At 42.5% G+C, this 24603-nt stretch overlaps 1 protein-coding gene across 1 annotated transcript in view; it reads left to right on the forward strand.

The window, feature by feature from the left end:
• Positions 1-3010: 3010 nt before the first annotated feature.
• The window catches only part of SEC13 (SEC13 homolog, nuclear pore and COPII coat complex component), a 207506-nt gene continuing 185913 nt past the window's right edge, over positions 3011-24603 (forward strand). Inside the window, exon 1 of the mRNA XM_069643461.1 lies at positions 3011-3213. Within this exon, the coding sequence (XP_069499562.1) occupies positions 3211-3213 (3 nt within the window). The 5' untranslated portion in view covers positions 3011-3210. The remainder of the gene's footprint in view (positions 3214-24603) is intronic.

Consider the following 24603-nt stretch of genomic DNA (forward strand, 5'->3'; position numbering starts at 1 on the left):
CAATGTCACAACCTATGCCAAACCAAATGGCATCTAAATATGCCAACAATGGCACAACCTATGCCAAACCAATGGCATCCACTATGCCAGACTACGCGCACCTGATATGCCAAATCCATGTCCAACATCTCCAATAACAGACATTGCAACTAATACTCATAATGTTAACCAGGCATTAATAAATCACTTTGCCATTCCCATAACCTACCAAAAGAATGAATCAGACATAAAAGTGGGCAATAGTACATGTAGACAAAAAACGCCTCCCGAACCCAATAATTAAAATCTTCAGAGCCCTTTTGGTTAAGTTCCTGGTAGAAAAATGCAAGGTTACGCACAAATAACAATTAATATGGAATGCATTTAAATCATTTTACCAGAATTGCCAAAATAAAACAAGTGGTGATACCACAGTAACACTTTAAAATATTATCACAGCAATACATATCCTTTTTGTCCAAACAGAGCAAACCCCCTAATCAGCAGAGCGTCTTTGAAATTGTTGTCACATATCATGTGTTGTCCCATAAAACTCGGCTGATAAGGTAGCTGACAAGCACATACCCTACTATTCTTCAAAAGACATGAAGTGCTTTCACTCTGAACATATTTTGGCCAGTAATTTTCTTCAATAAAGATAACTGCGCTCCTCTTCTCACAAACAGCATTACACCCTTTGTTGATGCCATTAAACCTTGAGCGCCACCAAAAATCAACATGAAAAGTACCTTACGTCTCCCACGCAGTAACAGCCGATGTTGTTTTAACTAAAACAAAAAAAAAAACAAGTCCACATGAAAGTTAGCTCTGTTGGTCCACATTTGCAGCTCCTTTAGATTACAACGAAACTAAAGAAAAAAACTCTGATCCATTTTCAATTACTTTTAACAGTAATCCATCGCAGCACGCACGTTGAAAGGTGCTCTTCCACACTGTGAAACTCCGTAAGACCCGGAAATAGGGCACGTACATAACACGTTGGGAGGTGCTTTTTTTTTTTTTAACACTGCAATACTCTGTTGTGACGTTGTTGATCGTTTCTGGAACTCGGCATGAATGTTCTAACCAGCAACATCGCCGACACCTGCAGCAGCATAGTGACGTCACCATTTGGATGTGCGCCAGGGCCTCGGACAGATCTCTCCAGGCAAACCGTCACCTCAGGGCTGCCTGCCATACCGGAGCACACAGACTGTCCACTCACACGGCGCCTCCGTCGGAAAAATTGAATGACGGTAAGACACATCCAATGATGCCCAAGTCTTTAGTGTCTCTCGGGTCTTGTATGTAGTTGTATTAACGAACCGACGGCCACTATTAAACCTTAAATCCCCAACCAGGAACACGTTCAAATGAGGCAACTCTTAGGCAACTCTCCGCACATGCTACAGAGATTTCCCCCAGCCCCTGTGCGCTGTTATAAATGGGTAATGTGCAGCTCCAGCACCAAATTCACCCGAAATAACGGGCGCGCAGCGCAGCCCCTGCAGGCACTGATAAGCCTGTCTCTCACACTAGTCAACGGGGCGTGCTTACCTCTGGGGCCAGGGGTGGCGGTGGATGTCTCCTGCTCCTCTGGTGTTCTGCCTCTTCTTCCTGCTGCAAGTGCACTCTGTCCTCAGGTTCCCTTTCCTGAAATGCAGCGCTTCCTCCTTAGACTGCTCTCTTTCTCCAGTGACCGTCCCCAGAGACAATTTTTCGTCGCCAGTGTTAAGTTTAAGAGGTTGGGAGTCAAAACATACACAGGTGGAGCCGCTCGTGGGTTTCATAAGTCTTTACTGGGCTAGGTCTACAGGTAAGTACATGAGGATAGGAAGGTAAAGTACATAGGCAGGGGAGACATCCACCGGCCCCCTCTTCCATTCAGTGTCAGGTCCCAACTGATTTTCTTAGAACCCTCATGCGCAGTGGAACACTCCTGCAAGGTCCTGTCCAAACATTCCACAACACACTTGGTACAGCACCAACACATACTCTCAGAATGGACAGTGGTAGATCAAAACCTAACACATTCCTATGGTAAAATGCACATCTCCCGATTTCCCTGTGGAAATCTCTCTCACAGGTGCGTTGGAATTTTGGCATGTATGCAGGACATAACAGAGACAGTGGGCCTCATTACGACCCTGGCGGTAAGGGGTTAACGCCAGCGTTAGCTGCGCCGACCCCTTACCGCCAACTACGAGGTCCCTTAGCGCCATGGCGCTTTTAACACCTGCTTTTAGCAGGTGTTAAAATCCATGGCGCTAAGGTACCATGGAGTTAATTACGCCACCGTAATTTACGGTGGCGTAATTAACGCCTTCCCCACTCCCATTATGCCCTATGGGGCAAAAATGGGAATGGGGAAGGGTAAATGGGGATTGGGGACTTACCGCCCCGCCGACCTCGGAATGGGGCGGTAAGTCCGCCAACCACCATGGCGTAAACGTAGTTTACGCCATGGTGGTAAAGTCACGGCCCAGGCGGTAACTTACCGCCTGGGTCGTAATGAGGCCCAGTGTCTTAAACTACCAATTTCTCCAAGACGTTTTGGGAAATGTAGTACAGTTTGAAGAGTAATGAAGTTTCTATGGATTGTTCTTAAGGATGCTGTTCTCTGGCATTAAAGATCGATGCAACTTGTTGTAATGTCTACTTAATTTTTCTTAACGTTCAATAAATATTAACTTTTTTAAAAAAAGATCGAGACGCATCACACTTTCCTAAACGTTAGTGTGGAAAATCTGTATTCTGAAGGATTTTCGGTAGAACAAAATACTTGCACTCTAGAAAACACTTCTGATAAGGACAACTGATATGTGAAACAAAATAAAATTAGTGGCAGGTCCCCCCTTTACTGGTAAAATGCGTGGGAGCGCAGAATGTGGGCATTTCTGGTTACAAATGTTGCTGGTTGCACAGGAAAGCTCGGCTCCGGGATTCCATTGCTGTTTTGCCCACCAACATGGCGTCCAGGGCTGCCATAGTTCTGATAGAATATTAGCACTCTAGTTCTGAATTAGAACTCGGTGTGTGGGACCTACGTTGCATGTTGGAACTAAAGTGCAAGCCACGTCGTAGAGACGTTTCTAGGTTCGTTCCTCTAATAAGAGCCGCCTGGACTGGTACATTTCCTTGCCGGAGCTGCCACGTCTAAGAGCAATAGTGCGAAAGCGGGGCATTATATCTAGAAGATAGCAGGCTAGAACTGCGGACGGAGCCAGGAGCATGGTGAGCGCCTATGACGAGCGAAGGGGGGCGTTGCCCACCCCAGATCCCCCTTCGAGTTTTGCCAGTGTAATCGCTTCTCATTAGATACTATCATTCATTCAGTGAAAGTCCCTTCTTCTTTGGCCACCCACCTACATTCAAACACCCTCTCTGTTTCTTGTTTCGGTGTTTTGTAAGGCGCCGCAATATTTCAAAGGCACGCATATTCTTTAGAGGGCTGGCAGACGTTAGGAAGATATTGGGAGGCGAGACGGATGACTACATTTACAGCATGACCACAGTTGCATATCTGTTGACAGTGTGATTCTACGCAGACAGGGGCGGGGACAGCCTTAACATTTTGGAGGGACTGGGGGACAGTTTTGAAAGTTGGACGTGAGTTGGGCCATTAACCCGTTGTGCTGTTTCTAAGCTCCCTCCTCTGAGCCCAGGAGGCTGAAAAACTATTAGACCGTCCTTTGGCTCATTACCGGTCTCATGTGTTTCACAAAGGGATGCTAATCATTGGAGGTATGAGCTTTATACAAGCTAAACCACCAGTTAAGCCTTTGTCTTCATAGGGGGTATAGTGATATTGCATTGACAGACTTTTGATCTCTCCACGTTTGCTGCTGCTCTGCCATTGTAATGATAGCTTAAATGTAAGTACTCGACACTGTGAGAAACGTGACAGGTCCTTGTGTTAGCACCCCCTGCTGACAACCAGGGCAGAGTTCTGCTTGACGTAACCTCAACGTTAGAGGGCCCAAGCCCTCCCAAACCAAAGTCTGCCACCGCTCCTGTACACAGGAGTGGACCCAGCCTCAAAACTTTGAGGGGGCAGAGAACAGTTTTAAAAACCAAGTCACGAGTGAGCACCTAATGCCAGTGCAGTGCTTTAAGTGGGATAAGCAATCGCCCCGCTGCCCCCCCCATCCTTTAAAAAGGGGAATCGGTTTCACACGTGCAATGAAAGAGTAGATTCTACTTGGAAAAAAAAAAAAAAAAAATATATATATATATATATATATATATATATATATATATATATATATATATATATATATATATATATATATATATAATGAAATAAAATGTGCTTACAAATATTGACCAAAATAATTATATTCATAAATGACAACTTAAATAAGTCGCTGTGTCATGCAATCCCATATATCTTTCAATTAAATCCGTGAGTCTATGTACTATTTAGCCTCATTATAATGACTGTTGCAATAATCGAACCTGTTTGAAAACAACCTAGTTCTAAATGTCTTTAACTGATACTGCAATTATAAACATGAGTGATGTTGCTATCCACTGGTTAAGTGGTATCTACTGCTGAAGAGCTACATTGTCATTCATTTCGAATTTGCATTACTGCAAAGAAGAGATCTGGCTGGTAAAGTCAGTTCTCAGAGCCCTGCAGCGCCACGACTCGAGGGCAATATTTGGAGGTTGCTGGGCTGTGCCCTGACTAACCCTTGACCTCTTAAGCCCTGCCTAATGCCCTTCCATGTGCCTACATGTCGGCTATCAGTTTTGGCTTTTTGCTATGTGCGCTCTGGCCTCGGGCACCCTCGCATGTAAGTTGTCCTGGCTGTCCTGGGGGAAAAAGTGAAGCTTAGTGGTCATGGTTGATAAGTTGTTTGTGCAGGGAATCGGGGGACACCTTCTCGAGGCAAATAGATGACCACAGGTCCCAACATTGCAATCAAACCTCCATCAGCAGCTCACCTCCATAGCCGCAGTGAATGCGTTCACCCATTGGGCTTTCAACTCCCCTCACTTCTTCCTCTGTGACCAGGAGGCTGAATATCTATGCCTTCTTTTGGCCCATTTGATCCAGCGCCATTTCAGAGGATGCTAAAAGTTTTTGGTTTCATTATGGGGGCACAATATCATATGAGTTTGGCAGGCTTCTTTCTGTCCCCAGTGACTGCACGTTTATTTCTATTTTCTGTTAATGATTTTTAATAGTAAACCCCCCTGCTCTTAGGATTCACAGGCTTTTGCTATAGCTGCTCTTTCCCATTGGCACTCTGGGATGAAAGTCAATTGGGGAGGTTAAGCCCTCCCAAACCAGTGGCTGACTCTGCCAATACATGGAAGACATTTGTTACGCAGATGGTATGTGAGACATTTGTTGTTGGCCCGTAAGTCCCAGAGTGGGAGGCTGTGATTTTGCTGAAGAACTTGTTTGTGCTGATGGTAAGGTAGTCTCATTCTAGCGATCCCGGATCTTTTGGTTCAACTGGCTCTTGTCAGTTAGGGAAAGGCTTTCTGGAACACCAAGATCGTGGCTTTGAATGGTTTTCTAAAAAGCAAATGTTTGTTTATTAATTTGATAATGCGCGCCAAACCCTTAGGTAGACTGGCGCAGCAGTACAAGACTTCTCGAGGCTTAGTTACAGTGCCAGTCTCAGGCAGGTACATACATATGAGTACAATATGATATAATACAAGATATAGCTGATCAAGGTTCAAATCAGGACCAGACTATGCATTACTTATATTTAGGGTGGGTTATATACATGAGTGCAACATATGGTACAGTGTATAATACAGGGTGTAGCTGGTCAAAGGTGCAAGTCGGGGACCAGGGCTAAGCATAGTATTTGAGATGACATCTTTCATGGTCTGGGTGTTAGTGTTAGCAGTGCACAGTGGCAGGGTTGGGGGCTTAGTTTACCATAACTGTTGAATTTCAGGGGGTTTTCGGTTTTAATTTGAAGCATAAAGGGGAGGTGGAAAGTATTTTTGTAGTGTAAGTGTACAGGTTTTTGTTAGGGCAACTTAACCATAATGTCTCCTGAACAAAGTATAATTTTTAATTTGTTTTTTAAATTTTTTTTTTAGTTAATTGTACGGGTTTTTAGTAGTACAATTTACGTACAAGGTGTACCTAAGAAAAAATGTTGTACTGCATGGCACAGATTTTTCAGAAGTGCAACGTAAACAAAAGGTTCCTTTAGGAAGGGTCGTTTGGTAAACAATATATAGCTTCCGAAGAATGCCACATGAAAATATACTGTCGTACAGCACCGTGACATGTCCCAGAATCAGTACACACTTACCTGAATGAAGTATGCCTGTTGGGCAATGTGGAAATAGATTTTATATTCATGTAGGAACGTCCACCTTCAACATTTGCCTTAAACAACGCCAATACGTACTGGTATGCAGCGACTGCGAATGCACTACACATTATATATTGGTAGGGAAAGTTGTGCTTATCTGAAAAAGACATCAGCTAAATGCAGCCTTCCTCCAACAGCAGCAGTGGTGCAATGCAAAAGCATAGGAAACTGTTGCTATCTTGCACATAACAGACGGAAAATTGTGTTGCCACACACAGTCACTCATATTACCGTTTGGTGCCTTTTTTGCTCAATGCCGGTCACATATTACCTTATTGCTTGCCGTGGCAAAAAATAAAGCCACCCGTAAACAAAGTTAATAATGGGTTAACAACGACCTTTCACAGTATAATTGGAAAAAAAAATAAAACTTGAACACACTCCACGACTCCTTATTTCTCTGTAAAGTACATAGGCGCAATAATCTTTGTCAGAAATAGTCTAAATTACGAATGCAGTAACGTGTGCTACTAAAAAGGACGTGTAATTCGAGGCGACTTTGGCAATAAGGATCACAAAAGAAAATCCTCTTTCAAGATGGCTGCCATAGAAAGGGAAGACACTTATTGCAAACATAGCCCCTCTTCCCTTTCCATTGTAGGTTGCAAAAAGCACAAGGGCGTGACGCAGAACCTGTAAATAAACATTCAGCGACATACAAGCTAATAAATTACATTTGCAAATAAAACAGAGGAATGGTAAAGAACATGTGACCATTTTACAGGTTACAATCTAGATTTATTTAATAACAAACTTGCAGAGACCATTGAAATAATCGCATAATCAATACAATGATTACAATGCTGGTTAGGGAGGCATTGCAAATGTTGAAGATAAGGAGGCCGTTTTTTGTTTTGTTTGCGCAAACAAACATTTTGGGGTCTTCGTTGAAGCTGTCGCTTTGCTTCCACAGTTTTTTCCCAAAAGTCGTCATGACGTTGAGCCTACAGCACCATAAATGATGTCACGTTGCTCCGAATAACGAGTTCAGCGAACGGACAAAGCGGGCTTACACTGTCATTCCACATTATTGTTATGGACAGGCAACCGCTCGCCAGCAGTTGTATTTGCCATCCAAAGAAGCCCTCACTTGGGATTTGAAAACCATGGCACGCACAGTACGGCAAAATATACCTAGTCGGGAAAAGTTACAAAAAATAAGGGTCTGTAACCAACCTGTACCAACATTTTTAAAAGATCAAATAGAAAATGTGCAAAGTGGTACACTAAAATACGTGCTCAAAGTTGACATTTTAGTAACATGTTACTAATGTCCAAATGTACCTATAGATGGAGGTTAGAAACAGCGAGATTTTGCATGCGCCTAAGAGAAAACAAAATGGCAAGTACACAGAAAGATGATAATTTAGGTATGAAACAAAAAAGAGTGGACAAATAAAAAAAAATTACGTCTCGTCATTTCAAAGAAGACCAAAAAACGTGCAAAGTTATACACAAAGCTATGTGGACAAAGTAAGCGTTTCAAATTAGAAATATAAATAATAAAAAAGGTTGAGTGCAGTCATACCCTGCAAATGAGCAACATGTGCGCTCTGCAACATTACAGGGAAATTGTACAAGGGCAGAAAAATAATACGTTAATTATATTAGCACAATTAGATGGGCAGTTATGTAAAAATAAAGCACGGATTGCTGTACAGTGGGCCAAAGTAAACTTACAAAATATTTACAGCCTCCATTCTTTTTCAGCAAATCAGTCACCAATGTGTTTGCAGCAAAGAATCTTCCTTGACTGATATGCATGTCACTTACAAACTGTTTAAAACATAACCTTAACAATTGCGATTTTTTTTTTTTAACCCTTTCATTCCGTGAATAGCGCAGCGCGCCAGTTTCTCTTGGGCTCAAGGTAAAAAAACAATTGCCCCTTTACTTTAACTCGGATGCGCGGGCATACTGAGCGGTCAACCAAAGAAGCAACTCGTGTGGCCTTCACTCAGAAGGCAAATACATTTTTGCTTTGAAGCAACATAATGAAATCTAATCAGAACCTGTACTCCCATACAGCCTCAGAAGCGCTGTTTCCAGCAAACAGTGCAGATAATGGCCGTAGTTCTCAAAACTGTAGAGGCCAATCTGAGGGAAATATTAGTGCAAAACGCACTTTTATCCACATGCTGTAATTGGTGCAGTGAGCACGAACCTCCGTTTAAACGTATCATTTTGCACACAAGAAAACTGCACCTTTTCACTTTGTGCTTCCACAGCTCATTGGGCCCCCTCAAAGGTCACCTTGTGAAATACTATTACTTGAGTGTGAGAGGTCTAATGCTCTCTTGTTTTGGAGAGGTTTCTGGCGATATCTGCGCTCATGAAAACATTAGTAGAAGATAGGGGGCCACCTAACAAAGCTACCTTACTGCATGCTATTTTGCAAACAATCTGGGAAAGAGCCACATGGTCGCGAGCACTACTTTTCCCCCGTTCAGTATAAGGGGGAAAAAGATGTTTTGAGAACCCCTACCCCTTATAACTTTCTCCCCCCTGCACCAAACATGACCAAACTTTCCAACCAAAGTCAGAGTGGGCGATATATTTATTTTCCAAAGTCTGGCGACGATTAGTCCAAGGGTAGGACATTTATAAGGCAGCCAAAAACACTTCTTTCTATGGAAACAGCCACTCCACCAAAGCAACACAGTCACTAATGCCCCTCTCGAATGTGCTGCAGTGGGTGCCGGGAGGACCAAGAGGTTAAGATATATGTCCACCTACTTTTGAATGTATAGGTGTACAATGTCTTATACCTCCACCGCTAACAAGGTCGTTCCTGGGTGCATGGGCTTCGGCCATACAGCCAAGACTGTACACCCTCCCCAGAACCATCTGACATGCTAACCTATAGGTGTATGCACTGCAGTAATATGAAATGGTGTTTCTAGGCAGGGCCTAGGGTTTTACGGGTATGATGTATGGGCTATGTGCTGCAGCCATGGAAGCAAAACTCTACATCCTGCTCACAATCACCTCAGTGATGTACAGTAGTACGGGTGTATTGATAGGTGTGCTCTGCTTCACTTATTCTGGCCAGGCACTGCACTCCTACGTGTTTGTACATAGATATTATTGCAATGTGTTGATTGCACTGGCTTATAACTCAGTGCTTATAACTTTGTTGTTGGGTGCATGGCCTTTGGCCATGCACCCAAAACTGTACACTCTTCCCTCAACCATGTAAGCGATAATCAATACTACACGTGTAGCCATGGTCGTGACATGCAGCGGTGGTTTTGGGCAGGATATACAGTCTTGGAAGTATGGCCTTCGGCCATGCATCCAAGACCCTAGGCCCTGTCCACAACCACTGCATCATGTCACGTCCATGGTGGTGTACTAAGGAATAACACACCCATAGGAAAATGTAATGTAATCGGGGAAATACACTCAAAATTAATGGTCACTAGCGCCACGCGTGTCCTGCGTACATTTTCAAGGTGCCTGTACACAGCACAGGCTCAAATAGTAGCCTTATTAGATCCTTCATTTTCTGCACGTACAAACATCCTGAAGAAGGCGCCAATGCAGAATATATAATACACAATTGCCGGCCAAACAAGTACAGTATTTCATCCGTCTCTTACTCTGTGATCCTCCCCACGCATTGTAGGAGAGCAAAACAGTTTCGAAAACATCATTTCGCCTTTGGTAAGTAGCGCGCTGTCTACGGATCCAAGATGTCGGGCGCATCCACAAATTCTGACGTACATCACGGCTCGCTGTAGCCAATTGGTGCAGACGTTGCGTGTCCGCGGTGATGACGCCACCCCCCCCTGGCCAATCGGTATCATGTCCGCGGAGCGAACAGGGAAATGTGACCGCAGAGCGGACATAGATATCACTAATTTATTCAGACATATTTTTTGGTCGTTTTAAAGGAAAGTTCTAGACGGATTATCACCAAATTTACTAAAGCACGCTTTCTGGGCAAGCCCCTGACCCTGGCATAAATTTGGTGCAAATCCGTCCAGCGGTTTCAACTGTAGCCATGCACAAAGTTTTTTTTCCCCCATTCAGTCTATGGGGGAAAAAAGGCGTTTTGGGCCCCCTCTATAACTTTGCCCCCCCCCCCCCGGACCAAACATCTCCAAACTTTGCAAAAAAAATTCAGTGACCCTTATACTTTTTTTGCAACGTTTGGTGAGGATTCGTCCAGGGGGAACTGAGTTATTTCTTCCTATGGAAACAGCAACTTAACCAAAACTACACGGCCACTAGTGTGGCCGTGTAAAATATATATATGTATGTATGTTTCAGTTTATATTTTTGTAAGATTCTCATGGTCTCCGAGAGAGTGTTAACCACATTGGGTCAGTGTAGTAGTTTCTTACCAAACCATTCACATTGCTTTTTCTACTCTGAGGACCTAAATATTTAATCAACCCAGGCCTATGATTTCCATTAACTGATTGAAAGAAGAATCTTGGTGCGACTGGGAAAAGAATGGAGCGATTGGATAAATGGAAGTGGGAAATGGTTGAAAAAGCTGGCTTTCAAAAAAAAGCAGGGTCCTCCAAAAGGAACTTGTGGGAACACTGGTAAAATGAAGGTGCATTTAAAGAGATAAGTGAAGGCTACAGAAAAAGGAATGCTACTGCATGATACTTGGATGCGGTACGATGCGTGCTGCTGGAAGCCTCTCAAATAGGATAGAATAAGCACTATAGGACACCAAGGCTACTGTCGGGGTAAAGGAGGTGGAGGTTGCCAAAAAAATGGCTTGAAGCCCTACATTCACATTGCCTATAAGCCGCGGTTGGTTTACTAAGATGGCGTCAAAAACTGCAGATAATTCCAACATGACAAATCATTAATACCAATGACATCAGTCACTTTTAGCAGAATGTTCTTCTAGTGCTGCAAGTCCCAACTGAGTCCATCTGCCAGTGCAGATACCTCCATAAAGGGGGTCCAATTGTTAGATTTAAGGCTTATATCTGTGCAGGGGGTAAAAAGCAAAGGTTTAGTATTGAGCAACAATTGTGTGGGGTCATTATTGAGGATGCAGTTTATTTTTAAAGGACAGCTTACTATTGCTCACTCATTAAGCATTTTAGTAATTTTTCATCGTTCTTCATCCGATATCCAAACCTTGGATCATTTGCGTAAATTGGGAAAGTAGCATACGTATTAACTGTTTCTGTCTCAGCTTAACAAACCCATTTGTGGGACTTTGTTCTAATGTAGAACTGTATACAAAAAGAAACTAATAACTACATGAGTTGAAATTGATGGGAGCTGGGAGCTATTTAGCTCTTGCTTGTTTCCTAAAAGATCCTAGTTACTTGATATCAACATCTACGTTTGACTCCACAGGTAACCAAATTCGATCAAAAGAACAAGTTACTGTAGTGACTAATGTACTCCTAGTCCATAATCTCCTTTCCTCTATACTGTATGGGCATCCCCATTTGGGGATGGGACCAGAGTCTATTGGCCCGCAAAACAAATGTGCACTTTCCAATTAAAGGAATGAATGCCTGTGTGGGAGTGACTGCCCCTACAGACTTTGCCCCACGCGCTGCACCTTAGTCCCTGTTGACGTGCGTCGGGAACAGCCCTAACTATGCTTTTTAACCCTGAAGGGGATGGAGGAAGGGGAGCGAGTATGGTGGAAAGGGGAGTATAGACTAGGAGCAGGGACGCTGAGTACGCGGGTGCTCCGGGGCACTCCCTGGGAAAGGATATTTCTGTGAAAGTCCCTAAACTTATAATGTGACTTTTTTATTTAGCTGTCGGACCCCCTGAATCCCCCCCACACCCCTCGGACAAACAAAATTGTACACCTCTGACTAGGAGTATAGTAGTGACTACGGTGGGTAACTTGTTCATACTCCTGCGTCCTGTCCCTTTTCCTCCGTAGTGTATGGGCGATTCTAACGCAGCCCCACGATTAGGGAGAAGCCAACAGTCACTTTATGTAAAAAGGTTTCTGAGGACTGCATGGCCGAAAACGGTGTCTTCACCTGAGTTAACGTCCAAACAGTAATGACGGCAAAAGGCAGGCGGAGTGGACCATTTTGCTGCTCTGCTAATCGCATCCCATGGCATATGCTTCTGAAACACCACTGCTGTTGCTTGGCCCTTACCAAGTGATTATACAATCAAAAAAGGAAAACTGGTTACCCCTCCCTTCTCTCCCTGTGATTCAGTAGGAAATGGAACGCTTAAATACTATATTTCATGTCGTACAATTTAAAAAATAATATATACAGATTACAATAACAATTGTACGTTGAATGGTGCTGTGGGGTTAGTGAGGTATGTGACTTTCAATCTCTTAGCACATACAATGTCTGTCTGTTAACGGCCAATACTTATGTCCTTCCTTGCCTAATTTACAGTGAAGGGCTAAACAAGACCTTTCCCTGTATTTTGTTCTCCACTGAGAAGCTGACCAAACCATCTATCAGGCTTTTCATTGTAGCCTGGGAGTAGTCGACATGCGTTTTCAGCCCCTTTGTGTGATGACGTTATCCCTAACGCTTTTCCACTTTGTTTTTGGGCCTTCTTCAGGACGAGGATTTACTGATGCTGTAGCAAGATCTAATAACCCACTTATATGCTTTTCGTACACAAGCACTGAAATACAAACACATTTTTAAAAAACCATTAGTGTTGTGCAAATGGAGCTTTGTTCATTGATATCTATTTCATTGCAGTTCCACATACAAACCTTAATTGTAATCACTGGGGAAACGAGCAGCGTGTTCAAAGATATTCTCTCTATCTGGGACATGGACTGGAAATTATTTCAGCTTTAATTTCTATGTGGAGCAAAATGAATATTATTTCCAATTATGTCTTTCTTCAGTTGCACTCATTTGCATTGCTATTACATTTTACTGACCTTATTTCTTCTTTGTTTTATGTTCATTCTATCTTCAAAAGATCTTTTAGTTCAGTGTAGCTGTTTCGAACCGTGAATGTAGGAACTGTCTCCTGCATGGGAGTAAACTTACGTCGTCAGTTTGGTTTACTGCGACTTGGGGATTTATTTCATGTTGTAGCTATATGAAGTTGGTGGTTGATGCCCAGTTACCCTTATGTCTATATTCATGAATATCTAAGCTTTTTGCTGTGTGCGCATACGCAGCCATAATCTACATGAACATAAGCTCTGTTCAGCGGGTGTTGAGGCCTTTAGCATGTGCAAGCCCATACCTCTCCAAGCTTAGAGAGTGTTTGTGCATTTAGCGGCTGCTCTTACCTGCAGCGACCGGAGTGGCTTGATGTCTACGTCCTTCTGTTCTGTTTAACCCTCATTAACGGAAAAGCAAAATTACTTCCTTCTTTCTATTATGTCTGGAACACTGCAATCATTGCGTTGCATGTCCCTCATGTGGCCGTGATGCAGCGTGATTGGCAAATGACAAAACAGCTCTATCTATGGTGTTGGTTCCGTGTATACCTGTAAATACACTCCACACCTATTGTGTTACGAATATAAATCAGCCCACATTATCTGTGGAACATGTCCCGATCCATATGTGTTCCACACAGTGTATGTTTTAACTGCCAGTAATATTGTCGTAGCTTCTAGGGGATGTTGGATTCTTCCCCCTATTAAACTGAACCAAATATTATATTGGTTCAAGCACCAGATCTCGTATGTTCTGAATGTTGCTGATTAGTGGCAGAAAGAAGAGCCCTAGCAAGATTTCCAAGGTTTTCAGTTGGGTCCCAATGTCTACGCTGTATTACATAAACAGACCCCACTCTATGCACGTGTTTAAACCGTGCTGTACAATGTCTAACCTGTGTATACACTGTCGTTCTGCTTTCCTCAACAGTAGAGAACGGTCTCTCCTTTGCTCTGGGGCTGCAATGGTTTGTATAATGAACCAAGAGATACCTGATGGTCTGTTTTTATTTTACAAAATGTGCAACAAGGGGTTTGTTGTCTGTTTTTTTGCACCATCGGCGCTTACATATTCTTAGCCTGACTTGTCTTTTTGTTTTTCAAATATATAGTAAATTGCCGGGACAGATGCCATATATGGCCCATTGTTTGAGGAAGTTGGTGAACATTTTTAGAGTTAGTTTTTTACCATTCACCTCCAGTCTTCATATCTTTAGTCAAGGGGCACACTAAGCATCTCCCACACCTGAAGTGGCCTACTGCAGGGGATGGTCCCCATAATATTTTGATATTCACAGGCTGTTTTTTTTAATTCTGATATGTGTGCACGTATTCTGATGTGTGCACGAGAGTATCTTTTAAGGTCTTTTGTCTTTTAAAAGTGAATCGTGGTTTTACTGGTGCGAAGTCCGGTGTTTGTATGATATGCCAGTTTTTTTTAGGATCATCATCCTCCGATTGTTGCTAATCAGTGTATGTAGTTACACAGGTCATTTTATCCAAAGTGATATATTTATTTTTGTTTTAAATTTGGTCCGGCATATTTCCTGTGCGGTATGTTTAGCCCTCTTATGGGCTAATTGTAACACTTTATGTGGGTAACATGTGTTTTTAAGCCGTGATTTCAATTCCTTACTGTGTGCCTCAAAGTCGCTTGAGAGCGTACAATTTCTGCGAACCCTTAGAAACTTGCCTCTGGGTAGACCATTTCTTAAGCTGTTAGGGTGGAAGCTCTCATAGTGAAGGAGGGTATTCTTCTCCGTAGGCTTCCTGAAGAGTGTGGTCTATAAAGTGGCGTCCCTTGACTTTCGGATTAGCAAGTCAAAAAATGGCATAGACCTGATGTCGTATGTCATTGTGAAATTGATGAAGGGATCTTGCTGGTTGAGCCAAATCAAGAACTCTTCTAGTGTGTTGGACGGACCTGTCCACACCTTGAAGATGTCATCGATGTATCGATGCCAGGCATTTATCTGATTGTATGGGTTGTTGGTATGGTAAATGGACTTCTGTTTGAAATGGTCCATATATAGATTAGCAATATCTGTAGTAAAAGTTGCTCCCATGCTTGTTCCCAGTCGCTGGCTATAAAATTCACCTTCAAAGAGGAAATTAGTTCTTGGTTAGTGCTTTTTTTAAAAAAAAAAAAAATATTTGTATTAGCTGAATCAAATCAACCTTTCAAATACATAAATATACAAAAACACAGTTAAATTTCATTAAGCATGTATAAAATTAAATCACAAAGAGGCATAGAAGTCTATAACACATACTGAAATATATAGAATTAGCATCTTCTGCTATTTACAATTTTTTCTTTATGATCTTAAATCCTTGGGTACTTAATAAATCAAAATTTCATAATTTGCTTCAATTTTGAAAATCAGTGACCTTGTTTCTTGTAATATCCAATTTTAAACTTGATAAAAATGTTTACAGTTGCAATTTGTAAAGGGAGATAACATGAACCTAAGATTAATGGCCAACAGTGATGTGAGTCTATTAAACTTAGATATTTACAGTGTCTAGAGAAATGTGCTTCTCGTGCAGATCGTAAAGCACTACATTCTGTAATCAGATGCACTAAAGTGTATCGAGTGTCCATCATTAAACAAAATCGACAGAAATGATCTGCTATGGCCAAAAGTTTTCGTTTTGCTTGTATGTCTCTAGTGATCCATAAATTAAAACACAATCTTAAAATGCTATTCCGCAGGTGATGAGAAGGACATCGTGTCAAATAAGAGGGCAATATTAGTAATTTTTTTGTGAGAAAAGCGACCACCTTCCATATCCATACAAGAACGACAAGGCGCTCTAGTAATTGTCTGATTCTAACAATTTGGATTTGGCTTTGTCTGGATTGTGTATTAATAAATCCAGTGACATGTCTGCCGAGTTTAACACATGATAGACCTTCGATAGCCATATAATAAATGAGTGGTTTGTAACAATGTAATTGGTTAGAGTTTTCAACATGACATTTAAATGGGTAGAAAGCAAACATTTCCTGAAAAAAAGAACATAAATGCCAATTATACACAGCCTGTAGGGAAACCAAACCTAATTCATACCTTATCCAAGCGGCAGATATGCAATTGGGTAGATGTAATATCTGTTGCCAGTATTTAGTTTCCAATTTGGTGACTTGGAAAGGTGAATTGACATTTAAAGTTTCTAAACCATATAAAAGCGCCGGTGTGATTTTCATATTCCAAAAATGCCATGCTGGCATAATTGCAAATTTCCCATACTTATACATGAGAATTCTTGCTTGTGAGATGAATGATGTGAGCCTTGTTTCCACGTGAGCTAGATCTCCTACCGCTTACACTCAAACAATATTCCAAGATGGGTATATTGAGGTACCATTTTCATCAGAGACTGATCAAAAGACCAAACGTAGGATAGTGGTCCAGTTCGCCTAGGCGAGTAGACAACAATTTGTGTTTTAGATATGTTGATTTTTAGCTCATTCCCTTATGTATAGTTAAAAAAGGCATCTAAGAGACGCTGCCGACCCAATTGCGTTTTGGAGATGAGAACTAAATCGTCTGCATACATAAGTGTCTGAATTAATTGATTATGAAGTTTCGGGGAATCCGATACAACACTAAGGAAAATCTGACGTCTTGGATGAAGTAATTTAAGATCGCTGAGGCTAAGAGGCATCCTTGTTTTAGGCCACGTGAGGTGTTAATCTGATCTGAAAGTGAACCTTCTAGGGAGAGACGGACTCAAATGGAGGTTTTAAAATGTAATGAGTGGATAACATCAAATAACGTTGACAGACACTGATCTTTACAGAGCTTTGACAGCAGGATCAAACGACTCACCGAATCAAAGGCTGCGTTTAGATCGACGAAAGCGAAAAAGACCTGCTGCTTGTACATGTGGCATTGCATTTTGATTTTATTTAGGGCAAATGGGTTTATGGCTGTGCGCATGCCCGCAACAAATCCGGTCTGATGGGGATCACGGAGATTAAATTGTAATGTCCAGGAATTGAATTCAGAGAGTACCAGTTTTGTGAAAACTTTCCCTGGCGCGTCCAAAATGGTGATGGGCTGGTAATAAGCGGGCACACTGCGATTGCCTTTTTTAAAAATTGGGATGATTAAGGAAGTTTTCCAAGAAGGAGGGATAAGACGAGATCTTATATTTCGCAGAGGATTTTAGCCCATTCATCTGTATGGGAGTTTGATAGCCCATCGCCCGGGAAGAACTAGCCTGCATTAGGATACCTCGAATAATGTCTGGAGACATCTTTAGGTGCCATGGATATGTGGATATGTACACTGTTTTTTCAAAGGCTGGGGTCAGCATACAAAGATGAGAAATGATTGATCCAGTCTGTTTCATGGACGCCATTAATTTGTGCGTCTCCCTGTAGATGGTATTTTCGGTTATTTAGCAATTGCAACATGGCGGAGGAGTTTTTGTTGGACATAGCGTTTAACATTGCCTCGCTTATTTGTTGGAATTGAGTAGCTTTTCAACCAGTTTTTATATCTGCATTTAGCTGTCTTTAGATGTTGCCTACAGTACAGATCTTTTGATAATGTTTTTTCTTTAGATTTTTTTTACTCCGCTTTGATTCGGCGAGTATCTGCGTCAAAGGTATGAGGATGTCAAACTTCATTGTGGAGTGGAATTGAAACAGTTCTCATAAAAGGTTTTAATAAATCAGTGTATTGCTCAGTTAGAATGAGATACATTAGCATCAACTAAGTACTTGAAGGCAAAAATTGTGTTGTTGATCCACCGGAGACGACATCTTGCTGAGTTGACTGTCGCATCAGCCTGCAAAACTGTCTTATTTTTGGTTTTGGAGAAATCCCAGATATGTGCAGCAAGGAGTCTGTGATCACTGTAAGATTGACCACTAATGATCAGTTTTTTTTACACTTTGAAAGAGCTGTTGATTCACATATATTTAGTCAATGGTGCTTGTACTCATCCCACAATGCCACATGTAGTTAGGGGGGGAATCCCATCGACAGAACCATTGAGCATTTAGAAATTACGATCTTTCATTGTGTTGGTCCATCTCAACACCTCACGATTGTTGTCAGGTTCCAGCAGTCCAAGTTAAGGTCACCTACAATGATTGTGTGAGTAATTGTCTGATTCAACAGAATCATATCCAAAATTGTGTTTAAACCATCGTAAAGTATCATCTGACATTGTAGCGATGTTGTGATAGATGTTGACTAGTGCAATCACCTGGGTATTGCTAATAATTTGTACTAGCTGGATCTGAGCACCACAGATGACCAGGGCTTAACAGAGAGGCCACTAGAAGTGTTAACTGCCACAAGAAGGCCCGAAGATGGTCTACCTCGACTATGGATGGCAGGAAGCAGGGTGACATCATAACCATCCCATAATGGAGGGGTTATGAGCCAAGTTTCTTGTAGCACTATCACATGATGGATGCTTGTCAGGTTAGTAATAGATGGGTGTAAATGTGAGTGGCTTCTAGTGTTCCAACTTGGAGGAAGTATCCGTCTTTAATGGTTACTGCTGTTGAGTGGAAGGACATTGGATATCTTGATCAGGTCTAGTTACACTTTGATAAATATTCGGTTATAAGGTGACCTTTTGAGCTTTGTGTGGGACACAATCCGGGTCTTCTGCTAAGAGAAAACCCATCTCAAACAGCTGCATCGCCAGATGGAGTCCCAAACTACTGCAGATGGAATCCATAATCTTACTACTGAGCGTGTGAGCTCAGAAACAATCTCTATTTGGTCGATGTCTTGTGTTGACAGATTATGCAATTCGGGGACATCACCGAAGAGGTTCAGGACTCTGTCAGTTCAGGTCATAGACTGGGAAATTCCTGTCTGCATTTCAAAATGAATGTATAAAAATTAGCTCGGCGTGTATGCAGATGGGGAGATACTGGTTGTTAGCTATATTTTCGCGGTGCCCATTTCAATTTTGAGGGTCAGCTGGGTCTGATCTTATTCTAGAGTGTGTGCGACCAACTTCATCCCACAAAGCTTGTTCAGAGTATGAGGGGGGTGAGTGGGATGTGATCACTTAGACCAAGTGTGGAAGAAGGTAAAACAGTTTGCTCTCTTTGTGAATCAGAGGGGTGACAGAGTACCTTAGCCATGCTTGTGGCCAGATATTCATCCACTTTCTGTTTGAAGTTATCAAACACATCTTGCGATGTTGGTACCACAGATGTTGTATTCACATGAACTTGTGGACAAAAGGCTACATATTTCTTAAAGGGTTGCAGAGTGACAGGCAAAGGATCCTGTGTAGTTGAAGGCTGAAATGACATAGGTCACAAACTCTGAGCTTTGGGAGTCGAAGTAACAGGAGTAGGGAGGAGCAAAGCAACGTTTTGCATATGTTAGTGCTTGCTGATCTCCTTGTTTCGCTGTATAGATGAAACTAACTGCGAAAGAGGTGAGAGAGACCCACCTACTTGTTCTTTGTAGACCGAATTTGAGGTAGTTGTTGACACAGGCGGTATACTTGTAGAAAGTGATGATACAGGGGCCGAGACAGATATCGGCTCAGTCAAAGCAGCCGTTTCAACACGTGGGACAGTCGTTTTACTTAGAGGCTTAAAAAAGGAATTGTGTTTTTTTAATGTGTTCACGTTTGCCATATTCTTTGTTTTCTTCAATAAAGACAAGGACCTCTTTTTGGCAAATTTACGATGCCTAACTTTAGTGCTTCTTAAGTGATTTAGAGATGTGCACGGAGGAGGAACACCTTCTGCTGCCAATTTAACGTTTTCACCGTCTTGAAGGCAAACATTAGATGGTCGAGCAATGGTCGCGTTGTTTGTTTTTGGGCTTGAGTGAGAACTCAGGTTGGTAATAGGACGTATGATACCAGAAATCAAAGGTAAAGCGCAAGGGATGGGTCCCTTCTCATAGTTAGAAGAATGTACTTGTGTGGTGTATTTGGCAAGATTTTGAGGTACAACATATTCCACTGCATTATCTAATACATTAGAATCACTAGGCAGATGCACACTCTTGGACTGTACAGACGAATAATGCATTGATAACCACTTCAACAACTCTTCAAATTGTTTTGATGAGAAACTTTTGTGTCAAGTGATTCAAAAAGTTTGCAAAAACTCATAATGGTGGTATTAATAGCAGTGAGAGCAGGTTGAATCATAGATGAATGCTGTAAAAATAAGTCCGACAGAACTGATTTAGTTGGTGTGGGTAAGGCAAAAGAATATAACATAGAGTTGCGGATGTCAGCATTGGACTGTGGATTAAATGCATTGTCTTCACCTTCATTCGAACCCTCGCAAAGCCGCACCTCCCTCGATTCCCCCGCCGCCCCGGGTCCCCACGATGATATTGGCGATTCACATTGACTTGCATGGATGGATAAACCAGATTGCTCGTGAGACAAATGTGGAAAATTAATTGGGGATATAACAATGTGTGAGGAGGATAGTCTCGGGCAGTGCTTAGTAGAGGCTAACATCGTATTGCCTGAGAGTGGCTGAGGATTTACTCTTGCACATGGTGTATTCAAAGGTACTGGCACTTTATTTGCCTCAGAACGGCAAGAGTTGTCATTACTTACAATGGGGGAGGTCGACAGAGACAAAATCGAAACAATGGATTCATTTGTGTGATCGTCAAAGGTGAATTTAGATTTTGGGCAGGAAGACACACAGGTTGGTGTAATAGAAGATGGCAGTATAAGTTTTTTGAGGGGGAACTTCAAACCCTACCTGGCTAGGTGGTTGGGCATTGATGATACATGTGGGATGTTTAACGGCATGTTTGTTGTTTATTTGTATGCCATTGATAATGAGTAGATAAGACACAGGACAAAATTGCAAAACAAAATTGTTCTCAGATCAGACTAAGTATGTATTAAGAGAACAGTCAATGACTGAATTATGAGAGCAATAGTCTACTTCTTGATATCTTCCAATTACACACTCAAAGATTGAAATAACCACTAAATGGTTAATAAATGGCCGCTTGGCTCTCTGCACCACTGTGCTGCCGCGCGGCTAAGCGGCCAAGCGGTACTCACACACTACTCCCACGAGTGCGTGCGCGATGTGCGCTCGAGATATGGGAGTGTGGGATGACGTGTGAAGTGGGTGTTGCACTAGCCGGGCTCCTACAGGAAAAGCACAGAAACGTAATTGGTAATAATGCAGAGAGCACAGCGAAACAAGAGCTCGGTGGGCGTGGGCGTAGCAATGCAATGCCCAGAAACAAAAGTCCAGTCATCTTGAGGCCAGAGTAGTCGCACGTAGGTCCGACGAGCAGACACAGGCACAGGAACACAGCAAAGCAGATCCAACAAAAGCAGCAAGCAGCAGGGAGCAGGTGCAGCAGCAGCGTGTAGCGGCCAAGCGGTACTCGCACAAGTGGTTAGTGCTTCTGATGCATTCGAATATGAAAGAAGTAGGTACTTTTAACAACATATCAGTGCATTGGTCTAGGTATCCCTGCATCACTAGGACACTCCATCTGCGGAATACTCGTGTATAGGGTTTCAATGTCAAAGGAGACCAAAAGGTTGTTCTCCTCGACTGTAATACATGCCAGGGTGTTGATCATCTGTGTAGTGTCCTTTTTTATAAAGGATTTCATTTTTCGCATGGAACGGTTTTAAGAAAAAGTAAAGTACACAAAGGTTCTAAAAGTGAGCTTATAGCTGAGACAATGGGTCTGTCTGGAAGAGAGGTGTTATTTTTTTATCAATTTTTGGTAAAATGTAAAAGGCTGGAATGATGGGATTGGACCTCATCAGGAAAGTTTGTTCATTGGATTCAGTCCATTCTTTGAGGAAGGCCTGGTTCATTAGGCTAGTGATTTCCTCTTGTAGATGTTTTGTAGGATCTACATCTAATTTATTTTTATAGTCTGGATTGTGTAGATGTTTATGGGCCGCTTGTCGGTGTGCTTCATTTGGGGTTGGATTGTTCCATGATCAGCTGGTTTGATGGTAAAGGTGGGGTTGTTTTGCAATGTTTAAGGGCCTCAACTGCTTATTCAAATGATTCGGGTGGTTATTTTTGGACTGCTGAAGTACTTGTTTCATTCAAGACCGTATTGTCAAACTCTGATAGCTGGACTTAACATATTTGACGAAGGAAGGAAGGTTGAGGGTGGTTTTACGCCTGTTGTGCTTTTTTCTTTTGGGCTTTCAATCAATGGTTCTCTAAAAAAATATTTTAGAAGTATCAATTTGAATTCCAGGTCAGTTTGACAATTGTTTTCCCTCATAGTGGGTATACAGCTTAACCCTTTGCTTAGAACCTCAATGTCAACACTGGATAGTACACGTCCCGTGAGATAAAAAATAGGTATTACCAGCCCTGATGTTGGCCGTTGAACCATTGGCGGGTTGGCATTCTCGGTGGGCCCTGTTTGTTTCTGCCTCGTTTCCTCTGCCCCTGAAAAAACTGGGGTTGTGGTGCTGCAGATCTTGCCGATGTGGTGGCGTCACCTGCGTTGTCAGTCTTGAGTCACTCCCAGTTGTGCTGTTAGAAGTATTGGGGAAGGTGACAAAAACGTCTTCATTGATGACTCATATTATTGGCTCTACTTCTCATGTGTGCTGGTTTATTTTGCTCCTCGTAATACATGCCAACCAGATATGGGTATGTTTTCTTTTTTGTAGCTCTCTTAAATTTCCATGTTTTTTCTTTTAAGTGTAAACTGTTTAGTTTGTGATCTCTTCAGAGATGTTTTTGTAGCTTACACTGACAATCTTCTTGTTTGATTTTATTTTCTAAACTGTCTGTCCTCTTTTTTTTGTTTCTCGGCCTCTTCCTCAGCAGTCTCGATGATCCATATGACCTAATCTCTGGAACATTTGTTCCCGACTCCGCTGAAGGTCCCTTAAATTTAGTGTTGTTTATGAAAACCCCTGCCTTCATGTATTCTAGCATCAGTTGTCCGTGGGACTCAGTTGTCTCTAATTTGAATCAAGGATTCTATATCATCAGTTCGGCATTGACAGTTGAAGTGCTGGTCTAGGAGGCCAAGAGGGAAGGTAGACCTACTAGTCTCTGAAAATGCTCTTCAGAGAATGAGGCTGTTTTAAAATTCTCCATGATTATGCTCAATATTTAGCTTCACACAGTCGATCACTAAAGTGAAACACACCAACCATAGGATTGTCCTAACACAGCAGAGTGAAAATGGGTACATCCCAATTTTCTTTTTTCGGGGATCAGTTTTGAGGCTGGAAGATGGCAAATGGTGTATACTCGAAAGAAAGGAAAACTGGGTACCACTACCTTCTCCAAGTGAGATTGAATGTCCTCTGGGGGAGATTTGCCCTTCGCCTTGTAAGCCTCCGCTATGCACCATCTGGTTATGAAACTTTAGATGCTTGCCCGCCAAAAGTTACAAACAACGCATCTTATTTTCTGTATACTTTGGACCTGTGTAGGTGGAACTTTAGGGCCCTTCTAAAATCTAAGCAATGCAAACCCCTGTGTGCTTGCATTTGAGAGTTAAGGAAAATGTTGGAAGGACTAGCTCTTGATGTGAATTTCCAGAACTACTTTTGGCAAGGAGGAGGGGTCCGTCTGCAAGACCACCTTGTCCATATGAATCTTAGACGCTGCCAGTGCCTGGATCTCACACTTCTGACTGATTTCAAGGTCACTAGTAGAACCGTTTTAAGGTTATAAACTGAACATCAATTGACGGCATGTGCTTAAAAGTTTAATGCGCCACAGCAGCTAAGACTATGTTGAGGTCCCAGGAAGGTGGAGTCTTTCTGACTGGAGAATATACTCTTGTCAATCCCTCCAAGAACCTCTTGACTACCGGGTTGGACACTTGCACTCTGTTGGACCTCGCGGAGGGTCCCAGGGAGGCGATATGCCCTTGGCTAAAGAGCCAGTAGTCCTGCACACTTGAGCTCTGATGGGCCAAGGCCCTGAGGTAGAGTCTACATGCCCCTCGGACGTTAATCCGGAAATAGAGCTTTTATGCCCCTCAGTACTATGCCGCTGAGGATCCGAAGACCCTGCTGTGCGAGCCCCAGAAGCTACACGCGCCTCGGGCCTAGTACTGGTACTAGAGTCTTTACAACCCCTCCCAGTCTGTGAACCTCTTGAAAAGAGTCCCCTTTCTGAGGTACTTTAGAAACTAAAGGTTCACTTGCCTTTTCCTTTTACTTCCTGTGAGCGAATTTCTTCACATTTATGCATGAGAGTATGAGAAGATCGCCATGTCGCTAGTCTTTTGTTCAGCGAATGCTGTGTAAGCGCGTTGCACACAACACAGGAATCCCGCTTGTGTTCTGGGCCCATACACTTAAGCAGAGTGCATGGGCATGGGCATCCGACACGGGAAAAGGCATGCTGCACACCTACCAAACCAGACATGGGCCAGGGAACATGGGGCACCAAAG

This window comes from Ambystoma mexicanum, chromosome 2p (genome assembly GCF_040938575.1).
Source record: "Ambystoma mexicanum isolate Mex_15411 chromosome 2p, UKY_AmexF1_1, whole genome shotgun sequence".
Lineage (NCBI taxonomy): Eukaryota > Metazoa > Chordata > Amphibia > Caudata > Ambystomatidae > Ambystoma > Ambystoma mexicanum.